Genomic DNA, 23,061 nt, shown 5'->3' on the forward strand with positions numbered 1-23,061 from the left:
GGAATGAATGGATGGCAAGGTGAATAAATGGATGGATGGCAAAGAGGATGAATGGATGATTGTATAGCAGAATGGATGGATTGATGAATGAATGGCAGGATGGAGGAAGGGATAGCAGAGTGGATGGATAAAGGATGTATGGACGAATGGATAGCATAGAGGGATGGTAGAGGGGATTGATGCATGGCAAAGGTAATTGCTATCCAACTATCCACTCTGCCATGCATCAATTCGCTCTGCCCTTAAATCACTCATCAATCCATCTACCCATTTTACTATCCATCCATCCACACATCCATCCACTCTGCCATCCATCTCCACTGCATCCATCATCCATCCACTCTGCCATCCATCCATTCATGAATTATTCCATCCATCCACTTTGCCATTCACCTATCAATCCATCCACTTTGCTATCCAACTATCCACTCTGTCATACATCAAAGTGGATGGATTGATAGGTGAATGGCAAAGTGGATTGATGGAAGAATTCATGAATGGATGGATGGCAGAGTGGATGGATGAAGGATGCAGTGGAGATGGATGGCAGAGTGGATGGATGTGTGGATGGATGGATAGTAAAATGGGTAGATAGATTGATGGGTGATTTAAGGGCAGAGCGAATTGATGCATGGCAGAGTGGATGAATTCATTGCACAGTGAATGGATTGATGGGTGAATGGCAAAGTAGATGGGTGGTTGGATATATAGATGGAAGAATTGATGAATGGATGGATGGCATAGTGGATAGACGATGGATGGCAGAGTGGATAGATAGAAGAGTTGATGGGTGGATGGATGACAGTGGCTAGATTGATAGATGAATGGCAGGGAGGATTTATGGAGGGCAGAGTGGATAAATGGATGGATGAAAGGCAGTGGATGAATGCTAGAGTGAATGAATGGATGGAAGGCAGAGTGGATGGATGAATAGCAGAGTGGATGGATAGATGGATAAATGGATGAATGGCAGACTGTAGGGATGGATGGATGGCAGACTGTAGGTATGGATGGATGGATAGCAGACCGGTTGGATAGATAGCAGAATGGATGGATAGCAGAGTGGATGAATAGAAGGTATAGTGAATTGATGGTTGTCAGAATGTATGGATGAACGGCAAGATATGTTAGGATGGCAGATGGATAGATATTAAATTGGGTGGATGAAGGATGAATGGATGCAATGGAGAAAGACTGATGGATGAAAGCATGAGTGGTGACGGAACAGTGAAATAGTGGCTATCAGTTGGAAGATGGAAGCGTGAAAGAATGAATAGATAGATACATGTGTGGAAGTGACAAGGAAGCTGTTCTAGGCATTGTTTGGCCCACTTGCTTTGTTTGCTTGAAGGCATCGGTGCTTTATTTCAAAGTGGGGGCTACTTTAATTTTCGGGCTACTCCTTGTATAACATAAAATATGCTATTGTTCGTTTTTGTTAGGTTTATTGTGGTACAGAAGGCTGCTGTGGCATAACGTAGGCCCCTGCACCCTTCAGGGTGCCCCTTATTTGTCACAGCTCTTCATCGCATTTTGCTTTATGCCTGTGGTAGGCTGTAACCTCTCTAATGGTGATAATTGTTTTTACTTCTTAGGTGTGGTTGTCCTGGAGTAGCGCTCAAGCAAAACCCTCTGAAAATGTGTCTTTGAGTATTAATGTGACAGAGGCTGAATCATTCGTTGGATTAGTAGTAGCTGAGAAAACTGAAAACCTTTATGGAGCTGACAACACAATTAGTGAAAGAATGGTGAGTGTCAATCGGATTTTGTGTATCACTTTTCAGGTAATGAAGGTGCTACGTAAACCAGCATCCACTATGCCAATAGTGTGAGTAAATGCAGAGTAAAATATAAATAAGTAGTGCATAATTTGGTAAACTAATCTATCTGGCCCATTTCTTACTCCTACACTCTGACAGGATGAGACAGAGAAAATCTTCAGATTTTTTAGTATAAAAATAGATCTTGAATCTCCCAGCTATGGTGGGCAACAAGATGAATGGCAATCCTGTGATTTGAGATCAGAAGAAGAGCAGTCTGTAATGCCCAGATCCCCTGCTCTTGGCCTTTGATAACACTCTCTTCCCCGCGTTAGTGACAGGGTCGGACTGGGACCAAAACTAGGCCTTAGCACCGAAATAAATGTGCCCCCCTTCAGCTAACGAGATAGCTAATAAAAGGGGGCCCACAATTGGAAATAAGGCTAGTTTTAATCTTCTAATGACACGCTGTAGAGTATTTTGCAAGGTGTGGGACATTGCATGCATTTGTCTTTCCTGCAGGCAATGTTTGTTTTATTGTCAGAAAATTCAATAGTAAATACCAGCCCACGTGGCCTTGGAAGAGGCCCACACACTGCTAAAAGAAACTGGCCCATCCACTGATCAGTGAGAATAGCTAATTGGGCACTGCCTGATTGCCCAATATACCAGTCCGACCCTGGTTAGTCACTTCCATCACTGTCTGAGCCCCTTTTCAAGACATGTCATACATAATTTTCCAGCTGCCCTCCTCACGCTTCCGTTTTTTATCCTCCATTTCACTTTAGACGGTCATTTATTTTTCAGGGGGAGGTAATCCATTTGTTATCCTCTATCTAACCTGGACACCGAGGTATCTTTTAAAGCCAATACAATTATCTTAGCCCAAAATGGATCTTCAAGAGTAGCACAGCTCTTACTAGTGCTAGAACTCCTATCACAGAATTAGAAAATGCTTCCTATCGCCAACAGATGAATAATCCAGCTCTTTTTTTACTACGATAAAATTACCTTGTTGTTCTTAGTGGTACGATATGTCTGCTTATAAATGTTAAGAGTTAAAGTTGTCTAATTATCTTGTATGGGTAATGATCACGTCCACTGTTGTGCTGTTAGAAGACAGAAATATATTTTTTTTAGAAAAAGCAAATGCAAGTCAACATGTTAGTCCAGATGTTGACAGTATAAGCGACCTTGGTATAACTTGTGGTTGCCAAGAATCATAATTATATGTTGGCTCATGTGTAGACCATGAGAAAGAAAAGGATTGAGTCCTGCAGGCCCTAACAGCAAGCATTGCGTCAGTTGCGGAGGTATAGGTGGATAAACAGGGGTGGCAAATTCAAAACCCAACTTTGAAAAAGAAGTGGAAGATTGCCTGATAAGCTGTTGATAAAGGACGAAAGAGTTGAAGGCTCCCTACTGACAAACCAAGGTAGGGATGGGAGTGACGATATTAAAAATGAGTTTCCCAATGACCCCCAATATTTATGGAAGGGAGAACAATTCCATAGTACATCTGTCAAGAATGGGGTGGTTATCGCAATGAAGAAAGGCCCATTGATGTTTTCTGGTAGAGTGGGGTGGGCATTGAGTGACAGCAGCCAAGGCACAATAGAATGATTGCAAATAATATCAATAAGCATTCCATTGGTCAGCTGTCCGAGCAAATAACTCGAGTGGGACTGAGTGGCTTTTCAGGGACAAAAGGGAGAGGAAGCTCTACCTAGCTTTCCTTTGATAGAAAAATGTTAGTTAAGTTTCTTGAGATCAATAAGAGATGCCTTCAGATAACCCCTGTAAATGAGGTCCTTTTGAGTGTGCTGTGGGATACCTGTGCCAACTAGACCACTGGTGTGGAAAGGTTGTCATCCTCAGAGCAGTACTCACGTAGTTAGCCATGCAGAGCAGTCGATGTACACAATGCTGACACCCAGGAGGCGTGGGAAGCAGAGTGGCTTTAAGTGCAAGTCTTTTGGTAGATTCCATTGTTAGCAGTGATGTATCGCAAGGAGGGTTGGAACCTGTGGGAATCAATAGCTAGATTGCCATCCAGATGTACTCTGAGCGTACGGATTCTCATGTTAGGGTTGAGGGATTCAAGGGGATCACTGGAATTTTGGTTCCCCCCGTGCTATTGGGACCGAAATGGCTTTGATTATTTCTTGACAGGCTGCAGGAATCCGAGGAGACTCCTTACCTGTCCCCAGGTTTAAGTAAGGCCTTCCTTAGGTACTGGACAAAACCCTTAACCAGAGGATGAGAGATCACTGACCTGGTACTGTGGACGAAAGCTTTCAATTTTGACAGATGTAGGCGCACTGGGTCTTTGCTGGTTGTTCACTGTGTTCTTATAGCTTAGTCATATGTATACACATAGAGAGTTGAGACAATATACTTGTGTACGGTGCTATTTCGGGACTTCAACTGCTGCTGATGTTGCACCTTCACCAGCTTCTAAAGGGCATGCTTTCATTAAATCCTCAGGTTAGTGTGCAACATTTTTGACAATGACCTACTATCCTGGATAGTTGCTGCCTGTTGAAGGAGCTTGATGTTCAAGTAGCACACTAAAGGGGGACCTTGGCAACCATTATGGATTATACTAATCTATTTTTCAATGATAACGGTTTGCATAATGCTAATTAGAGAATATGCCTTTGTTTAAGACATTTACCTTAGTACATTATTCCTAAAAAATACTACTAAATTAGCATGTTGATGATAAATCTTTAGTTGTTGAGTAACATTTTTACTTCTGAAACATTTGATAATGTAACTCTCAAAAGCGAACAATGCCTCCTCAATGAAACATATGTTTATATATGGGATTATGAAGCAGAATGTATTGTTCCCATTGTCCTGAATTCTGCTACTATGACTGACATGACACCTATAAGCTGACAGTCACTTTAAGCTACAGGACCATGGGTAGTGGCTCAAAAATAGGACATGCTTGTTACAAAATAAGTGGGGTTTATGTAGGAATAGGTAGTGATTCAGGAAGTGCTAAGAAGGGTGTTTAAAGAGTAATATGCACTCATCCGCAAAAGAGTAAGCCCATTCCTATTCACTGCACTTCTAAAGTTACTACAGTCAAAAAGGGAGAGAGGGACATAAAATAAAACTACATCGGAAATAATGTTATTTAATTATTTAAAAAGTGCCCTATATTTTACCATAGGGAGATCTCCACCCCATGGCAGATATCTCTGTATGGTAAAGTATAGGGAGTATGTACAATGCATTAAACTCGGAAAAGGTTTGTGAAATATATTTTTCCATTAAATATTATTGTAAATTAATTAAAAAAAATTTTTTAAATGCAAAACAAAAGCAAAAATATGCTACAGTACTAATAACCTGATTTTGAAATAAACCTGTAACTAATTTTAATATAGTGTAATTATTTTAAATTATTTACTGAGGTTTAAATTAAAATTTAGAGTAAGAATAATAACTGTTATCATGTATTGATAATTATTAAAAGTGACACTTTTGAGTACCTTTACACTTTTTTTGTGACTCTCCAAAGTAGTGAATTTACTCACAAGTGTAATTTACCTTGGTGAATACCCTCATATATTTGTAAAGTCTAAAGTGTTGGTTATCCAACAGAGGTGTATGCCCCCAGGGGATGGTGTTTTGACATGTTTGGAGAATACACTACTTTATAGCACTGAAGCTCATCTGTTTATAGAGGTCAAGTTCTTGTTTGTGAGAATGCTTTTCTTACAGTTGATGGTGATGGAGAGGTATAGCCGGCAGGCAGTGGCAGGAGAAGTGTACACTGAAAGAAAAGGTGTTCACAGACAGGAGTTCTGGCCCCTGACAGGAGAGACAGACACTCCCTGGAGAGTAAGATGTTGATGGCAGACATTAGTGACAGTTCAGAGTTCATAGTTGAGCATGTTAGTGACAGTTCAGAGTTCATAGTTGAGCTGGGACAGGTGTGATCAGAAATGAGTGTAGAAGTGGATGCTGACAAATGAAATGGAACCTAATGGAAGTGGTGGCCGGGGGATGTGGACACTAATAGAAATGGAGAACAGTAATGTGAGAGTTGGAACAGAAGGTAAGGACATGTGGTCAGAGAGGGTAGCAGTGATGGGAATAATATACACTGACTGACAGAGAGATATGTGAGTCCTTCGTTTCATTATATGGAGATCACTTGTTACATTATACATGCCTATTTGTAACTCAAAATGCGTGAGAGAATGAGAAGGAGGGGCAAAAAACTGACCAGTATTAACATTCACTTGTTAAATAACTGGATGGTTCTGTAATTTTGTATAATGCAAATAAAATGTGTTGGGTGGAGCGTACCCTTTAAGGACATAGAATAATTATTTCAACACGTGACCACTATAATTTCTGTGATTTATTTGCATGTTTGTTTTACAATTGTTAATTTTACTGATGTGGGTCTCTGTACAGTCGTAAAGATACTATTACTAAAATACCTTTGTGACTAGCAAACAATTGTAATCGTACACAACAAACATATCATCTGAAAATATCATGATACTAAATATCAAGATTGCACATGTAAGTGTATATATATTTGAAAGTGTTTAAAACTATACTAACTTAAAAAATAATTAACATCTCTACATATAATGCAACATGTAAAAAAAAGGTAACTTTTTTATTATTATTTACTTTACTTTGGAAGAATGACATTTACTATTCCCATTCCAACTTAAGCAGCAAAAGGGAAAGTGCCAGACGTTAGAGAGGTTTCTATTCGCACCTCAATCTGAGCAATGGTAGGGAAAGTGTTGCACTTTGGAAAAATGCAATTTACAATTGCCACTCTAATCGAAGCAACAGTTGAAAGCATTGTACTTTGCAGGGATACATCTTCTATTCTCTCTCCAACCTAAGCAACATTGGAGAAAGTTTTTGACTTTGGAAAGGTCAGATTTACTATTCTCACATCAACCTAAGTAACAAGAAGGAAAGCGCAAGGCTTTGGAGGGGTAAGCATTACTAGTCCCACTCCAACCTAAGCAACAGCAGGGAAAACATTCGACTTTGGAGGAGTCAGAGTTGCTATTCCCACTCTAATCTAAGCAACAATAGAGAACGCATTGGACTTTGGAGGGGCCAGGTTTACTATTGCCACTCCAACCTCATCAACTGTGGGGAAAGTGTTAGGGCCTGATTCACAGAACTAACTTAAGACAAAATCCTAAACTTACTACCATTTTGGTATTCACAGAATGCACTTACTGCTTTTGGTATTCACAGAATGTACTTACTACTTTTGGTATTCACAGAATGGATTTACGACTACTAACTTTACGTCCGCACTCGGGCCGGAAATTCCAACCCGGAGGCGGAGCTTCTGGCCCAGAGGCGGGGCTTCCGGGCCAGAGGTGGAGCTTCCGGGCCGGAGGCAGAGGTTCCGGCCCAGAGGTGGAGATTTTGGCCATGGCTAAATCTCCGCCACTGGCCGGAATCCCCACCTCCGGGCCGGAAGTTCCGCCTCCGGCCCGGAAGCCCCGCCTCTGGGCCGGAAGCTCCGCCTCCGGGCCGGAATTTCCGGCCCGAGTGCGGACGTAAAGTTAGTAGTCGTAAATCCATTCTGTGAATACCAAAAGTAGTATGTGCATTTTGTGAATACCAAAAGTAGTAAGTTTAGGATTTTGTCTTAAGTTAATTCTGTGAATCGGGCCCACAGACTTTGGAGGCTTCCGATTTATTATTCTCACTCCAACCTAAGTAACAGTAAGGAACGTGTTAGACTTTGGAGGCCTCAGATTTGCTGTTCCCACTCCAACCTAAGCAACTGCAGGGAAAGTGTTGGGCTTTGTCCAGGTAATATTTACTATTCCCACTCCACACTAAGCAATAGATTTTGGGGTGTCAGTTTTACTATTTTCAGTCTAACTTCAGCAAAAGTAAGGAAAGTGTTTTTTGTTCTTTCACAACATTAAAAAAGATTATGAAAAATCAATTAAAATATTAATTTAAAAAGAAAATACATTACGAAATCCTAAAAAATATTAACTAAATCAAAGCAAATCAAAGATAGTGAATCTTTGAAAAAAACTAAAACATAACACAATAATAAACAAAAACAATCACTTAAATAATTTACATAATTATAATGTAAGATTGAATTGAAAAAAACGTTTAACAGTTTACAATAACATTATCAAATAATTCATTTTTCAATTAAATATAAACAATCTTTTGTCTAATTAGACAATTAAAACATAAAAACAGTTTTAAAAATATTAAATTTAACATTTAAATAATTAATATAAGTATTCTTATCATAATATAACCAATTTAATTTATTCAAAATTGAATAAAAGTAGAAAATTAAAATATTCATCAAAATATCTTCCCACACCAATAGTTACAAAAATTGAATTAAACTCAAAAACAACAGTTTAAAAATATTACCAAAACAATTAAACTTGTAAAAATAATTGCATGTACCAATACAATATTAATAACTTAAAGAATACAAAATACAAAATCAATATTATAAGCAACTAATTGTTTTAAAAGTGATTTTAAATGCTTAAAACACAATATTTCCACCGGCGAAATTCTGTACCATGATATTGTTATCATTGTGATATTTTATTGACAACAGTATCTTTGATACTATATTAACATAGTGCATCAGAAAAGAAGCAGAAGGGAAAACAAAATGTATATGTTGAGTTAAGTAGATTAGAACCAGTACTGCCTGTTGAATAAACAATTAAATCATCTTTGATATTGAACACAGCTTCATTACAAATGTAGCCTCTTTATTCATGTTTCACTTGTGAGCTGCATCATGTGTAAAAAATATTTGAAGATTGTACTTAGAACATTTGTTTTATCCGAACTAAACCATAGCCAAACACACACAATTCAGGTGTGAGAATGATCCCGTGCAAGGGTTAAAATATCTTTTTTCCTTCCTTAGGTGATAAATGAACTGATGATTCCTTACCAGGTAGGGTTTGTAACATGTTTACTTAAAATATGTGCAAGGTTTTTGCTAGAAATGGATTTGATAAAGGCACAGTAAATATGCAAAGTACAAAACTATACAGTGTGCACACAAAATTTAAATCATGTATTCAAATGTTTAAATATTGTATTTGTAAATGTAAATTAAGTGCAATATTAAAAACAAAAAGGTTGTCAAGTAATGTGTCTATCTCACAGCCATGAATTCCATATAACACAGAAGGAGCAAAGCTTAACAAATATGTTTGCCTGGTAACTAAATATAAAAAAACATGGACTTAGGTCCGTAACATCCCACAAAATAGAGTTTAGAGAGTGAGTTTCAACCAGCCATCATCTTTGATCGAATTGCAATCCAAAAATTGTGACCAACTAAGTATGTTGATGTGTTTCTTCCATTTTACAGAAGCTATACAGTCTTTCAAAAATGTCCAACTACAACATATCTCAGGCACAGTTGTTGGCATACAATTTTAAAGGTAGTAGTTCAAATGACATTTTCTCCTTTAAATGAGTCACTTACTGGGTCACTTGATTCCTGTAACACCATTATCTACCAGAGGGAACTTAGTAGAAATGCAAATGCTGTCTTTGATGCTGTATGTTTCACAGAATCAAATATTTGGACAATTAATCTGTTAAATAGCAATAAAAAACTGCTTACACATCTCATGCATCTAAGAACCATATTAAGGTTTTAGAAAGGGCCTTGGGACATTTGAGCAGTGCATTAATTTAAACTTTATTGTGGCCAAATATAAATGTGCAAAAGGAGCCCCTATCCATCTTGCATTTATGGACCTTTCAGGTGCATTTTATTGTGTTCACAAGTCCAAATTATGGGGGTGGGGGGTTATTCTTGTGGCCCCGGGCCTTGGGGAGGGTTTGGTTTCCCACCTTCGACTTCTTCATTAAGATCGTTTGGCCTCTGTAAGGTTTGGGAAAGTGGGGGAGTGCACTCCATTCTTTAAAGTTTACCGTGGAGTATGCCAAGGGTGTGTACTTGTCCCTATTATCTTTCTGCTTTATACCAACGGCCTTGAAAATGTGTTGGTAAACGCGGATGATGCGGTCCTTCTTGGTGGGAAGGCCACTTGCCTAAAGATTTTAATTTCTAGTTTTGTGACCTTTAGGAAGGGGCTTGATTTTGAGACAAACTTCACCAAAACCTTCACAATAGTGTGTGGCCCTAGAAACACCAAAACTAGAACTTTAAATATAGAAGGAAGAAAACTGGATAGAGTGAGTTCCTTCCGATATCTTTCTTGGTCTGGATTTTAGTGATGCCTGCTTCAATCAAGTAATCAGTAATTTTCAAAGTAAGACTACTCACCCGCGAGGGTCTCAAGGTGCTTGTGGTCATCGTGCCCTAGAGGCAGGTTAGCCCGCTTTACTCGTGCAGTCAGCATCACCTTTTTTCTTGCTGCCTGTATTGGACGAAAACCGGATGCGCCATTTATGGAAATCTATAAAAAGGAAGTGTATACCAACTGTAACATATGGAATGGGAATTTAGGGCTGCAGAGACGTAGGGGTGATCCAGGTTGCGGAGAACAGGTTTTTTCAACACCTGTTGGGTGTTCCCCCATTGACTTCACCCTACTGCTCACATCAGGAATTACGGTTGGACTATGTTCAAGATTTTATTAACACAGCCCCCTTGACCCTGTGGTGCTCAATATGGGTGAATAGTGAAGCAGATCTCAATAAGGCTATTATAAGAGATTGCCTTTCCTGTAATCATCGTCTTAAAATCCTGTGGTTGAAGTACATTAGAGATGCTTTTATGGCATTGGGTTGTGCACATTTGTTTGCGAATTCAGATGCTATAACAAAAAAAGAAAAAGCCTGCGTTCAGAATTGTTTTTTTAAAACATAGGCAGGCCTCTAGGGAGGCAGTTGCGGTGCTAAAACTAACTGTGAGAGAGTATTGTATAATTCAGGTGGTCGAAGGGACTGCACCATATTCATCTTTAGAGCAGAATGAGTCGGATTTTTCATTCGAGACTCCTCAGAATCGGAATGATGCACAAAGGGGTCCACCTCCTGTTAGCCCCAACTCTGAGAATACTCATACACAGAGCAGAAGGGTGAGCAGGTGAGGGAAAAGGTAGTGGGAAAAGTAACATCAGGGAATCAAGTCTGTAGGGAACAAGAAAAATACACATTCATTCTGAGCATAAATTATTACTCTCAGTATGCCTTGCTCATATGCAATGTATACCTTTAGGAAAGCAGGCAGACCAAACTTCTGGGATTCTCACAGAACACGCCCAGTCCTAAGACAAATTATTCCCTGCTGATGCCTGTAGGTAAAAGAACAAGAAATCAAAATCCTCTAAACACCCTAAATACATAACTCCTAAACTGTTGGAAATAGAGTCAGGAATCACACATACCTCATACAACATAAAATAGAGCAAATGAAAAAAGGTAGAACAAAAAATAGTATAGAAAAGTCTTGCAAGGAAAGAAAACTTCTCCTGTACATAGTGCAGTCCCTGTACAAGTTAGAGTCTCGTAGTTCTCCCTTCTCTTCATTGAAAGCTATTGAACGCTAATCCAATAGGCAGAAAATTCTCTCCTGAGAGTTCAAAATAAAGGTAAGGCCAAAATGAATGTATCAAATACGTAGACTATACATCCACAAAGAAACAAGAGGTGTAAAAGCAAGAACAACACTTCCCACATGGAAGCTGTTTTATTCACCTTTATCCTTGGTAGAAATATTGTCCCCATGTCTCTGAATGATAACCCATATGAAAAACGCGGTATCTTCTCTGATACTACTCTCTGTAATTCAGATGAGCAATGCTTTCTTTCCTGCACTTCTTTGGCAGGAAATGAAACAGAACACCAAGAAATAGAGAGCAGCCCTCCTAGGTCAACTCTCATTGATTGGAGCCCACCAAGACTAATAACCCGGTGAATGCGCTACTTCCGTTCAGACGCTTCCTTCTCTGGAAACGAAAACCGGAACAACATAGAGAATCAGAGAGCAGCCCTCCTAGGCCAACTCTCCAGTATAGGAACCTTTGAGGGTCCAAAACCCATCAAAGATGGAATACTCCACTAGAGGAGCAGATCACTCTCCAGCGTTCCTCCCTTCTCTTAGCAGCAGGAAAGTGGGAAGGAACAAGGATGGTGCAGATATTTTCTCTCCTACAGCCACAGGAGAAATCCTGATGAATAAAAGATTTGCTAGCATTCGCGCCAAGACTTTTCAATTCTATTAGGGATACGGAGGCAAAGATTATGCTATCTCTTTCTTTTACTGCAACAAACAGCAGCCAATAAGATCATTTATAACATTGAAACAAAAACATTCCCAGAATGCTTAGCATAGATACACACAACCATAGAGACTAGCCCTATATAACTGTCTTTACACTGGAACACTTCCTCTTTCTTTGTCTCCACGAGCAGAGTACAAATTGAACAAGAATAAGTCCAAACAAGAGCCATAATGCATCCAAATCACACTAGAATGCTGAAGGAACAGGAACTGTGAAACTTGACTGTGAAGTTCGTAGAACGCCACTTCCTTGATGACCACACAATGGCCTATTCTCCCTTCTGGTCAGCGCCTGAAACAGAAAATTTGTACTCATAATAACTGTCAGAGATCTGTAAATCAGGGTGGGTAAACATGACAATATGAAACATCATATACATTTCCCTGGGCGGGTTAATCTTCGCCTCCGTGTTCTTAATAGAATTGAAAATTCTTGGCACAAATGCTAGCAACTTCTTTATTTTATTCTATTACAGGACCGGAGGCTTCAGATTATGCTAGTTTAACGCTTATCTAACACAACAGAAGCTACATCGCCCACAGGTTTATAATAAAATTGTTTGAAAGTGGAACTGGAAGAGCAGTCAGCAGCTTTCATGAGATCTTGTATACTGGTACCAAGCATAAATGATTTGGAGGCCATAGCACCTCTGGCTGAATGCGCTCCAAATAAATCAGTGTCAATACCTGCTTCAGACATTACATATCTAAGCCACCGGGCAATTGTAGCGGAAGTAACAGGTTTGAAAGGTTTCTGTAAAGCAATAAGTAATCTGTAACAACCAGCTGGCCGGAGAGAACGTATACATTCTTCATACACTTGAGACATCTGACCACACAAAGTTTTTCATTCAAAGGAAAAGCAGTGTAATCCATAGATTTGGAAAAAGATTTGGTACAACCTGTAATAACAAAAGACACACCTTCAGGTGAAAAACCCTACCCTCTAAATCAAGCACTCTAACATCAGAAACTCTGTGGCAGGCAGATAAGCATAATACATGGCTAATTTAGATGACAATTGTTTCATAGACAATAACTCATTATTAGACCAGTTATCAAACAAATTCAGAACTTTCGAAACATCCCTTAAAGAAGTATACTTAGCCGTAGGAGGATTGGCTACCCGAATTCCTTTCAAAAGCTTGCATACTACTGGATGCATGCCCACTGGTTTGCCATCCAGCTGAGAATGGCCTGCCGAAATGGCTGAACGAAAGTTATTCACCGATCTATAAGATAAGCCATCAGCAGTCTTCTGGGAGAGAAAGTTCACAACGTGAGAGAGATCCGCTTCCACGGGATCCAGGTGTTTCTCCAAGCACCAACCCAACCAAGCCTTCCAGGCAGACCCGTATAGCTTTCTGGTTCAAGGAGCCCAGGCTTGTTTGATAAAACCGGAAGCTTGCTCCAAAATTCCTGGCAGCGACCACTGCTGCCGGAAAGCCGCCAGGCCATCAGGGATAACTGCCCCGCCAGGACTAATGGATGGAGTTCTCCCTGAGGGCCCTGGAGTATTCGTGGGAAGCACGGGAGGCGCAGCGGATAATCGCATGCCATCTCCAGAAGAACTGGGAACCACGGTTGTGATTTCCACATCGGGGTGATCAACACAATCTCCGCTTCCTGGCGAGAAACTTGATTCGCCACTCTCGGTATCAAGACAAACGGGGAAAGGCGTAATGGAGACCCAGGGACCAATCCTGTGTGAATGCGTCTGTCGCTTTCGCTAGGGGATCTGGCCTCCAGCTGAAGAACGACTCCAGCTGATAGTTCAGTCTGGAGGCAAAGAGATCTATGTTGAACGGACCCCACAGAGATTGAACCTGGTGAAACAGGGATGGATGAAGCTTCCAGTCGCTGTAGTCCTTCAAATGGCGTGAGTGCCAGTGTGCTACTGCATTGTCTAGCCCCGGAAGGCTTTACGCAATCACTGTTATCTGATGCGCTAGGCAATAGTTCCAAAAATCTTTGGCGATCTCTGCCAACATCGGGGATCTGGTTCCCCCCAGTTTGTTGATATAGCGCACAGCTGATATATTGTCCATTCGTAACAGAATACAACATGATACCTTCCTGGGGGAGAGAGTGCGAATCGCAAAAGAGCCCGCCAGGAGCTCGAGACAATTGATGTGTAGCTCCAACTCCTGGAGAGACCATCTGCCCCCCGTGGTCACCTCCCCGCAGCGGGCTCCCCAGCCCGACCTGCTGGCATCCGACTCTATGATCAACTCCTGGCGAGATCCGAAGATCGCCTGACCATTCCACGCATCCACGTGGGTCAACCACCAATGAATTTCTGCTCGGGTTTCGTCCGTAAGTGGGACTAGGTCTGAATAAGAGAGGCCCTTCTGGAGGTGTCTGATTTTGAGACGTTGCCTCAGGAGGTCCGCCAGAAGATGGATCCTTGCCATCTTGAAATGACTGTACAGAACAAAACAATTGAACTCCTGCAGGTTGAGAACCAGCCGGTAACCTCCACCGCTCTTCTGCACAAGGAAAACGTTGCTGTAGAAGCGCGTTGGCACGCCTTCCTCGCAGTAGGCAACCACGTGCTTCTTCAGCAACTCACCTATTTCTTGATCTATAAAACGTTCGTCTTGTTGGGAAAAATATAGAGGGTGAGGAGTGGACCCTTGGGAGGGAGCTTGATAGAAGTCTATGTGAAAGCCTTGCACTGTTTGAAGGACCCAAGCGTCCTGAGTAACAGCCTGCCAATTGTGAAGGAAATGGCGAATCCAACCCCCCAGCGGATAAAGGGACAGAGACATGGGCTTACCTGGCGTAATCTGAGGTCGGGAGTTCCCTCTATGACCACCTCGGTGGAAGCCACGACGGTTGGAACGTCTAGTTGGGTAGAAGGTACCGCCTCTGGTGGGGTCCTGAAAGTCTCCGCGGCCTCGGCCGTAGCCACCTCTCGTGGGACCCTGGTGATACTGTCGGCCTGGCGAGCGGCCCCTGCCTCGTCTGGCCCTTCCAAAAAGGCCAGCGTTGAACACTCATTTAATATTAGTTTGGGCTTTGTCTAGGCTGGTTAAAGTTCCAACATATTTGGAGACGTCTTTTAAAAAATGTTCACTGAACAGTAATCCATCTGCCAAGGCGCCTGGCTCTGCCGCGGCCAGCTCCGTCAGGTTAGTGTCCATGCGCATTAAGAGAGACTTCCTGCGCTCAGAGGAGATGGCGCAGTTTGCATTACCTAAAAAGCAGATCGCGTTTTGGGTCAGGCCAGCAAGAATATCTGGGTCGATCAATGCACCATTTTCTTTGGCCACCAGAGCCATTTCCAGGATTTTAGGTAAGAGGCCAATGGTATCTAACAATTTATCCTGGCACCTGCGCCAGGCCCGATCGATTTTGAAATTTCTTCAGGAAGGCCAGCATATTGGGATTAATCTCCGGGGTCTCAGTGACCTTGTCAGACACGTCAGGGTGGGGGCACTCAGACCGCAGTCGGTTTCTAACATCCCTGTCAAAACTGCGCCGCAAGTTTTGGTGAATATAATCCGCCACCTCGGGAGGAGGGGCCCAATCAGAGGACCTGGAGTGTACTATATCCTGGGGGTTAAAGTCAAAAGGATTAGAAGGTTGGTAGACTGGGGGCGATTGAGGGCGCAGAGTGGCTTTCTTGGCCTTCTTTTTCTTTGGAGACATAGTGTGGCTGGTTGAATCAGTGTCTGTACCAGTGTCCGTATCCGTAACCACTTTGGATGCAGCGGGCAGAGTGGTAGAAGACCCTGAGTACGCGTGGTCCCTGGCAGACGGAGGGGGCAACTTAGTAAGGGCCTGTGCTTGCGGCCAGGTGGTTGCTTTGGCAGATGCAGACTTTCCCCCTGTAGACTTGGAAGGCTTTGCCTTATCTTACTGCAACAAGCTGTGGTGTTTCGCAAAATTCTCAAGTTGCGTCGTAATAGGTTTTAGAGCGGCAGCCAATAACCACCACCTCAGCATTCTTGTTGACTGAATCTTGCACGGATGCATCCGGGGCATCCACAAGTTTGTCTTCAACGAGGGGACCATGTTCCTCCTCATAATACCCATATTCGTCCTCCTCAAAGTAGGCCCAGTCCTCCATACCCAAAGTACAGGTGGGGACACTATGAAAAGGGAATTATTACAGATCCCAAAGGAATCAGTCAAGGGGAGCAGCCCTGGTGCAGATTACTTTATACTTAAAGAGAAAAAATGCTCCTCAACAAAGCTGTAGTTATAAAGACAGCCCACAGGCGTCCCGAGCCTTTAACTATAAATCCAAAAGCTTGCACTCAGCTTAGGCCTGCCTTGTTGTCCAGCCCAGGCAAGGCGTCCCTGAAGGGTATTGAAGCACAACCTTTGCTCTGAAGCGCGTTTGAAAATGCGCGCTGAGCGAGGAGGAAACCAGATTGGGCGTCGCGTAGCCCAAAACCAGCCCAATTGGGCTACGCGACATGAGGCTCGATAATTATGCGGGCCCGTATTAGAGAAGGCACCGCAAGCCGCCGACACCCAGAGGTGAAGCACAGAGGATGAAACAAGGCCATCGGAAGGTGAGGGCGCATCAGCAAAGCAACCGGCACCTTCCGAGTGCCTCAATTTACACCACAGGCAGCGCCGCGCGCTGAGAATGTAGAAACGCGCAGAGCGCCCGGAGGCAGACAAATGCATGCACAGTAACGAAACGCGCAGAGCGCTCAGCTTCAAAGCAAATATAAACACCTAGGGGCAGATTTATGAGGCCCGTTGCACCATCGGAACGTCACTTTTTGTGACGTTCCGTGGCGCAGAAGCCTGCATGATATTTATCAGGCAGCACTGAGCCACTTTTTTTGGCTTAATGCTGTCTCATAAATATCAGTCCCTTTAACGCAGTGTTCTGCGGTAAAGGGGCATGCAATGGGTGTTGCTGGGGGCGTTCCCAGCAACATCCATGGCCTTTTGACACTGCCCCAGATTTACGAGAAATCGTAAATCTGAGGCAGCGCCAAAAGCTTCCACCTCCCCAGGGGAGGCGTAAGGGAGGCGCAACGGGGAGAAATATCTTTATTTCTCCTCGTTTTTTCTTTTTCTATGTGTGCTGCATTCTGCAGCACCCATACAAAGAGGAAAAACCTCTTGTGATTATTTTTGTACAGAAAGGTTTCCCTTCCTGTACAAAAACATTCATCTCCGCAACGCAGGCACCCTTGCACCATGGTGCAGAGGTGCCTGCGTTGGCGCAGGCAGCCCATTGTGCTCCGGCGCAGGGGAAAAGGACAGGAATGCGCCGCATTTTATTGATACAGCGCATGCCTGCCCTTTTCTTTTGCCGTAGGGAAGCGCAACAGGAAGGCCTGCTGCGCTTCCCTACGGCAAAACCTCATAAATCTGCCCCCGTAAGTATAAGGCTGCAAGAAATAACAGGCAAATAACAACAACAATTTGCATAAGCAGAGTAAGGCAAGAACGAACTCGAGCACTTAAGTCTTAGGCGAGCAGCAAAGAAAGAGGAAGTGTTCCAGTGTAAAGACAGTTATATAGGGCTAGTCTCTATGGTTGTGTGTATCTATGCTAAGAATTCTGGGAATTTGTTTGTTTCAATGTTATAAATTATCTTATTGGCTGCTGTTTGTTGCAGTAAAAGAAAGAGATAGCATAGTCTCAAGCCTCCGGTCCTGTAATAGAATTCCGTGAACACGGAACATCCGGACGCAACGAAAATCGGCAGAAGAATTACGCATGCACAACGTTGTGCATCATTGCTTTTTATCCGTGAGCCTCCAGCCGGATGGCTTCATGGGATTTGAAGTCTTCCCACAGTATCTCGCACTAGGAAGGCACTGGAGTCCGTAATTCCTGACAGAATGTTTATGAACAAACAATGCTGACCAGATTCAGACTGGGCTCAAAACGTTGGTCACTATGTTTCCCATTAGGGCAATACTTTTCTTCAGATATATGTATTTGCCCATGCGATGAGAAATCACCTCAGTCTTTATTGCACTTTTTTACTTTTTTGCAGATTTTACCTACCATATACAAGGAAATTTGTACTGCCTTTGCTGCGTAGTTCTAAATTCTCTAAATGTAAAGTTGCTCTGCCCTTTTTTGAGCAACCTAATGACTATGACACTTGTTTTAGGGGTTGGTGCTTCTTAAAAGGCATCCTAGCTCAGAGGAAGAGAATGTTATTTTAATGTTGCCATGCTGCTCATCAAACTATTTGCTGAATTTTAGCTGACAGTATTTGTTTTGAGGTAGTGATTGCTTATTTATTTGTTGTTATGTTATGTTACATTTTGTATTATTTGTCTTGGGATCCTTTCTCTGTTATATGGGGGATTAACAAAACTTTGCACATTTTGATGATGAAATATCTAAAGTAGGTTTTTATTATGGCAGGTTTTTAGTGTTTTATGTATTCTTATTTGTCCTGTTAATATTTATATATTTTCTTATTAATGACAGTCTTTTGAAATGTGTATCTTTTATGATCCTTTTTTGTGATCGAATAATGACTGGTCTGATCTCATCCAATATCTCAAGTTCTACTTATTGGATTTTTTCGTTTGGTCTTGTTTTATGTATTAAATTAGGCTCTATATTTGTAACCTGGTTTGGGATATTTGTGAGCTGTTTTCACAGTTTTACTTTTTGAAATGTTGCACAAATACTTTACACATTGCCTCTAAGTTAAGCCTGACTGCTCTGTGCCAAGCTGCTAGAGGGTGAGCACAGGTTAATTTAGTGTTTGCCAGCTTCTTACCCTGACTAGGATTGTGGTTGCTGCTTGGCTATGGCACAGTCAAACACCAACCCAATTTCTAACACGCATCACTCCAAACTAACACCCCTCTTTCAAATCCCGAGTATATGGTCCCAACCACTGTACTTCTCCAGAGTTTATGGAGCCCCCTGTGTGAGATGGGTCTCCTGCAGGCAGGTGAAATGTATGTGTTGGTGCCTGAAGAATGCATGTATATTATACCTCGTCATGTGTGTGGCCATGCCCCGGACATTCCAGGTAAGGATGTTGTATAGGGTTTGTTTGTACTCAGTATACAAGAGAAAAGGGTATGCAGTTCCTTGGTGGATCAGGAGAAGTAATGAGAGCTACAGGATGTTGTCACAAAGGGATGAAGGCAGTCCTAAAGTGATAGGCGGGAGGGGGGATTCCTACCTTCGGAACTAGGGCCCTCACACACCCAGTCAGCTAGGTGTCATGCTTCATCATTGGGCCTGCTCCTCGTCGGGTCTAGGAGCACCCATTGAGGGGCTCTTTGGCGGAGATCTTTTGTTCCTTGCCGTATGGTGTAATGGTGGAAGTTTAAAACAGGTTGGGCAGTCCAATGAGCAACTTTATTCTGGATGGCTCCCCACCAGATTAAAATGAATGAAAGAGTGGCGACTCTCTGAAGTAATGGTTCAGGATAACTACGCTCTACTCTTAAGGGGTCGACATGTTTCTTGCCTAATAGTCTGGAGGATCAAGCGGCAATTCATCAGGACCTAGTGAAAAAACTATCTGCACACCATGACAAAGTATACCTTTCTACCTCCCACGTTGTATCTCTGTAGGTCAGGTACCCACAGATGTAGAGGACGACCTAAAAGAAGAAAAATTACATAGGCGTCATTGATAGTGTTAACTTAGTGACAACGTCATTCTCTCTAAATAAAACAATGTGGTGACCCATTGTGTGTGCAGAAGTGGCTAATATTGTCACACAACTGTGGTAATAGTTGTAAAAACAAGCATGTGTTCAAGGAGTCACCTGTAACCCCGGAATCATAAGCATGCTGAAGGTAAGAATCAGGGACAGCGACGTGCCTGCTCAGACTGCATAGGCAGACTCATGCTGCCTTTCCATGGAGCCCGTTATCCGCCTCGCCCCTCACAAGCACGGGAACATGACACTGCCCCATCCACTGGGTCTGAGACATTGAGGGTCGCGACCTAGCGAGCGGTGGGGGAGCCTTTGTTCTCAGTTGCTTGGGCTAACGGGAACTATACAACCCTGTGAGTGTACTCGTCCATCTGAGCAGGCACGTCGCTGTCCCTGATTCTTACCTTCAGCATGCTTATGATTCCGGGGTTACAGGTGACTCCTTGAATCTATTGTTTTGTGCCTAATTCTCCTGATTACTATAAATCAAGTGGGGGGATAAGAAAGAGGCTGTGATCCATTCAGCTTCCTTGCCGTAATATCCAATATCAATAAGGAATGAATCACTTGACCTGAGTAACCAGGGCTAGCAACTTTGTAATTAAAAAGCCCTCATTCACGTTAGAAAGGTCGTGGGGCGGTATATCTTGGTTCTCCGCCAAGTTTAAAAATGTGACAGTATCATCATTGGGCTTCTTTTTTGTAGTATGTTTGCCTCCACCTGGAGGAAAACCACTGGTTATTACAGTAGTGATCAAAGAGTAAGTGAAAGTGCTCAAGTGCAATGAGTTTAAAAAGCTTGTATATCCTAGACAATATTTTAATTAGTCCGGAATCAAGAAGGAGTAAAAACAATGTGGTGCGTATGTAGTCGAGTCACTGGTCTAACGCACTATCGGTGTCCAAAAAATAGGTCGACATGTTTCAGCCCTTTATGTACGCCTATGTAGGTCGTTGGGGCTTTCTTCGGGACCTCAAAAAGATAGTGATGGTAGCTTATGAATTTTCACAGCAACCTATATGAACATATTAGTTCAGTTGTATGCGCAGAGAACATATTAGTCTCTAAGTCCAGGGCACCGTAGGAAGAGCGAGCAAAAGTCGCTCCAACTCAATGCAAGCAGCAGGTCCAATGTGCCCGCCGGCCCCCTGTTGAAGCCCGTAATAACGGACTTAGAGACTAATATGGACGATCTAGTGGAGAGATTTCAAGTGAACTCTAAAATTATAGTTGCTGGGGATTTTAACTCCGGTTCGAGCCCTCTGCCCTATTAAGTGCTTCTCTCGAAGAGGAGGACGAGCTGTGGGGTATCATTAACTGCTGGTAGGAATTTGAGGGCATGTAACAGAAGAACTCAATCAGACATATGACGGAGGGCTACTTTTAAAAGAGGTGCCTATACAAGCATAATAGATTATATTTTTGTGGATGTTAGAATTTGGCTACTAATAGAGGATATTATTATTGAACCAAGGTCAGACAGTCAACATAACTCTTTTTTTTTTTTTTAATTAAAGGGCAAGGTTTTGGATAGGGATGTTCATTGCCAAATTTCTAAATTAATAGAGCCAAGCCTAACAAATAATCGTAGAAGAGTCACATGGCCGAAAAGTCAAGCCGACCAGGACCTCCATGCTAGAATATACGAGTTCCTAGTGGCCTCTTTAGTTAACTTGTGTGGCCACAAGGATAGATTTGATTCAATCGACGCCCGGTATGTTATTTCAGTACACAAAGAACTTTTTAAAGTCCTTGAATCGTTTTCTTAAAACAGTCTCGTATTGGTAGACATGCCAGGGTAAGGGAGTGTAATTGGTTCAATAATGACTGCAAGGAAGCCAAAAAGGCACTACAAAAAGCAGTTAGAGAGCGTTCTAGATTGGGTATAACCTCAGATCGTAACATTTATAGAGTAGCACTTAGCAAGGCAAAGCCCGAATACCCTGATACAAACTGGAACGATCTGGTTTTAGCAGCCCAAGCCAGAGACAGCCGTATGTTTTGGCTTATTGTATCTAATGGCAATGCGGAAGACCCTATTTCCAATAACTATCATATCCAACAGGAAGTTTGGGTGGAACATTTTTCGCGTTTATACTCCGATGACGTGGCCACTATGGGATTGCAGACAGACCAGGCTGCCCCAATCATAGCTAACACTGTCCTTGATAAGACCGCAAATAACCCTCCGCTAGTTTTTAACCTGGAAGATACTATGTCTGCACTTAGTAAACTAAAAGCAGGCAAAGCGCCGGGACCCGATTTGATACCCGGGGATTTATATAAATCGGAACCAATGATATGGGGACCATACATAAATCTTCTGTCTAATTGTATACTGGCTGGTGGGGATATTCCTGAAACTTGGAGGGGAGCAGAGGTAATAACTATCTTCAAGAAGGGTGATCCTGCTATCCTCTCCAATTATAGACCTATTAGTCTAATTGACAATCTTCAGAAGATCTTTGCTAGGCAGGTTTTAGATAAACTTCAAGAATGGATGGATGCTAATATGGTATTGTCGTCTGCTCAAGCGGGTTTCCGTGCCAAAATTAGCACATGCGACCAAGCCTTCAGGATTTCCCTGCTGGCATGGAAGTATGTGCTACTTAGGAAACAGCGACTATATGTAGCATTTGTGGACCTGCGAGCCGCATTTGACTTGGTTCTGCGCAACTTGCTGTGGAAGACCATGCTTGATCAAGGGGCCCCGGAAAACCTGGTGTCTATCATTGCCAGATTGCACAAGGATAACTATGCCCAGGTCAGGTGGGGGAAAAGCGGGGAATTGACAGAGAGGATTTCGATTCAACGGGGGTGCGTCAAGGGTGTGTTCTCGCCCCACACTGTTTTCCCTGTTTATCAATGACGTGGTTAGTTGTATAATGGGTTGTAAGAACGATGCCCCTACGATGAATGATGCAAAAGTCTCCATCCTGCTCTTTGCAGATGACTCTTTACTAATAGCTACATCCCCTATGGGTCTACAGGCACTATTGGATACATTCCTGAGCTTCTGCAAAGAAAGAAAACTAGAACTGAACACCACGAAAAACTAAATTTATGGTGTTCGAAAAAGTACGGGGCGGTATATGAGAGGTTAAGATCTTACATGAACCACATGGAGCGGGTAAAAAGTTTTGATTATTTAGGCATAGGTTTAAATGAGACGCTCGGCTGGGAATACCAGCTGAGGAAAAGTTCTCTAATACTATGCCAAAGATTTAAAGCAATACTAAGATTTTTAAAACAATCTTACACCCAACCCCTCTCACCGGCTCTTGAAATCTATTGTGCAAAATCCCAAAGTGGTGCCCTCTACAGAGCAGAGATATGGGGATTTATCTCTGTAAATAAACTAACGATTTGAGAGAACATTTTTGCAAGGGCTCTCATCTT

The 23,061-nt window shown here is 42.4% G+C and overlaps 1 protein-coding gene across 1 annotated transcript in view; it reads left to right on the forward strand.

Annotated features, from left to right (window-relative positions):
* LOC146817360 (CD109 antigen-like) overlaps positions 1 to 23,061 on the forward strand; it is a 1,044,213-nt gene that overhangs the window by 616,849 nt on the left and 404,303 nt on the right. Inside the window, exons 15-16 of the mRNA XM_085610952.1 lie at positions 1,596 to 1,748; positions 8,698 to 8,727. Of these exons, the coding sequence (XP_085467078.1) occupies positions 1,596 to 1,748; positions 8,698 to 8,727 (183 nt within the window). The remainder of the gene's footprint in view (positions 1 to 1,595; positions 1,749 to 8,697; positions 8,728 to 23,061) is intronic.

This window comes from Triturus cristatus, chromosome 6 (assembly GCF_964204655.1).
Source record: "Triturus cristatus chromosome 6, aTriCri1.1, whole genome shotgun sequence".
Classification (NCBI taxonomy): domain Eukaryota; kingdom Metazoa; phylum Chordata; class Amphibia; order Caudata; family Salamandridae; genus Triturus; species Triturus cristatus.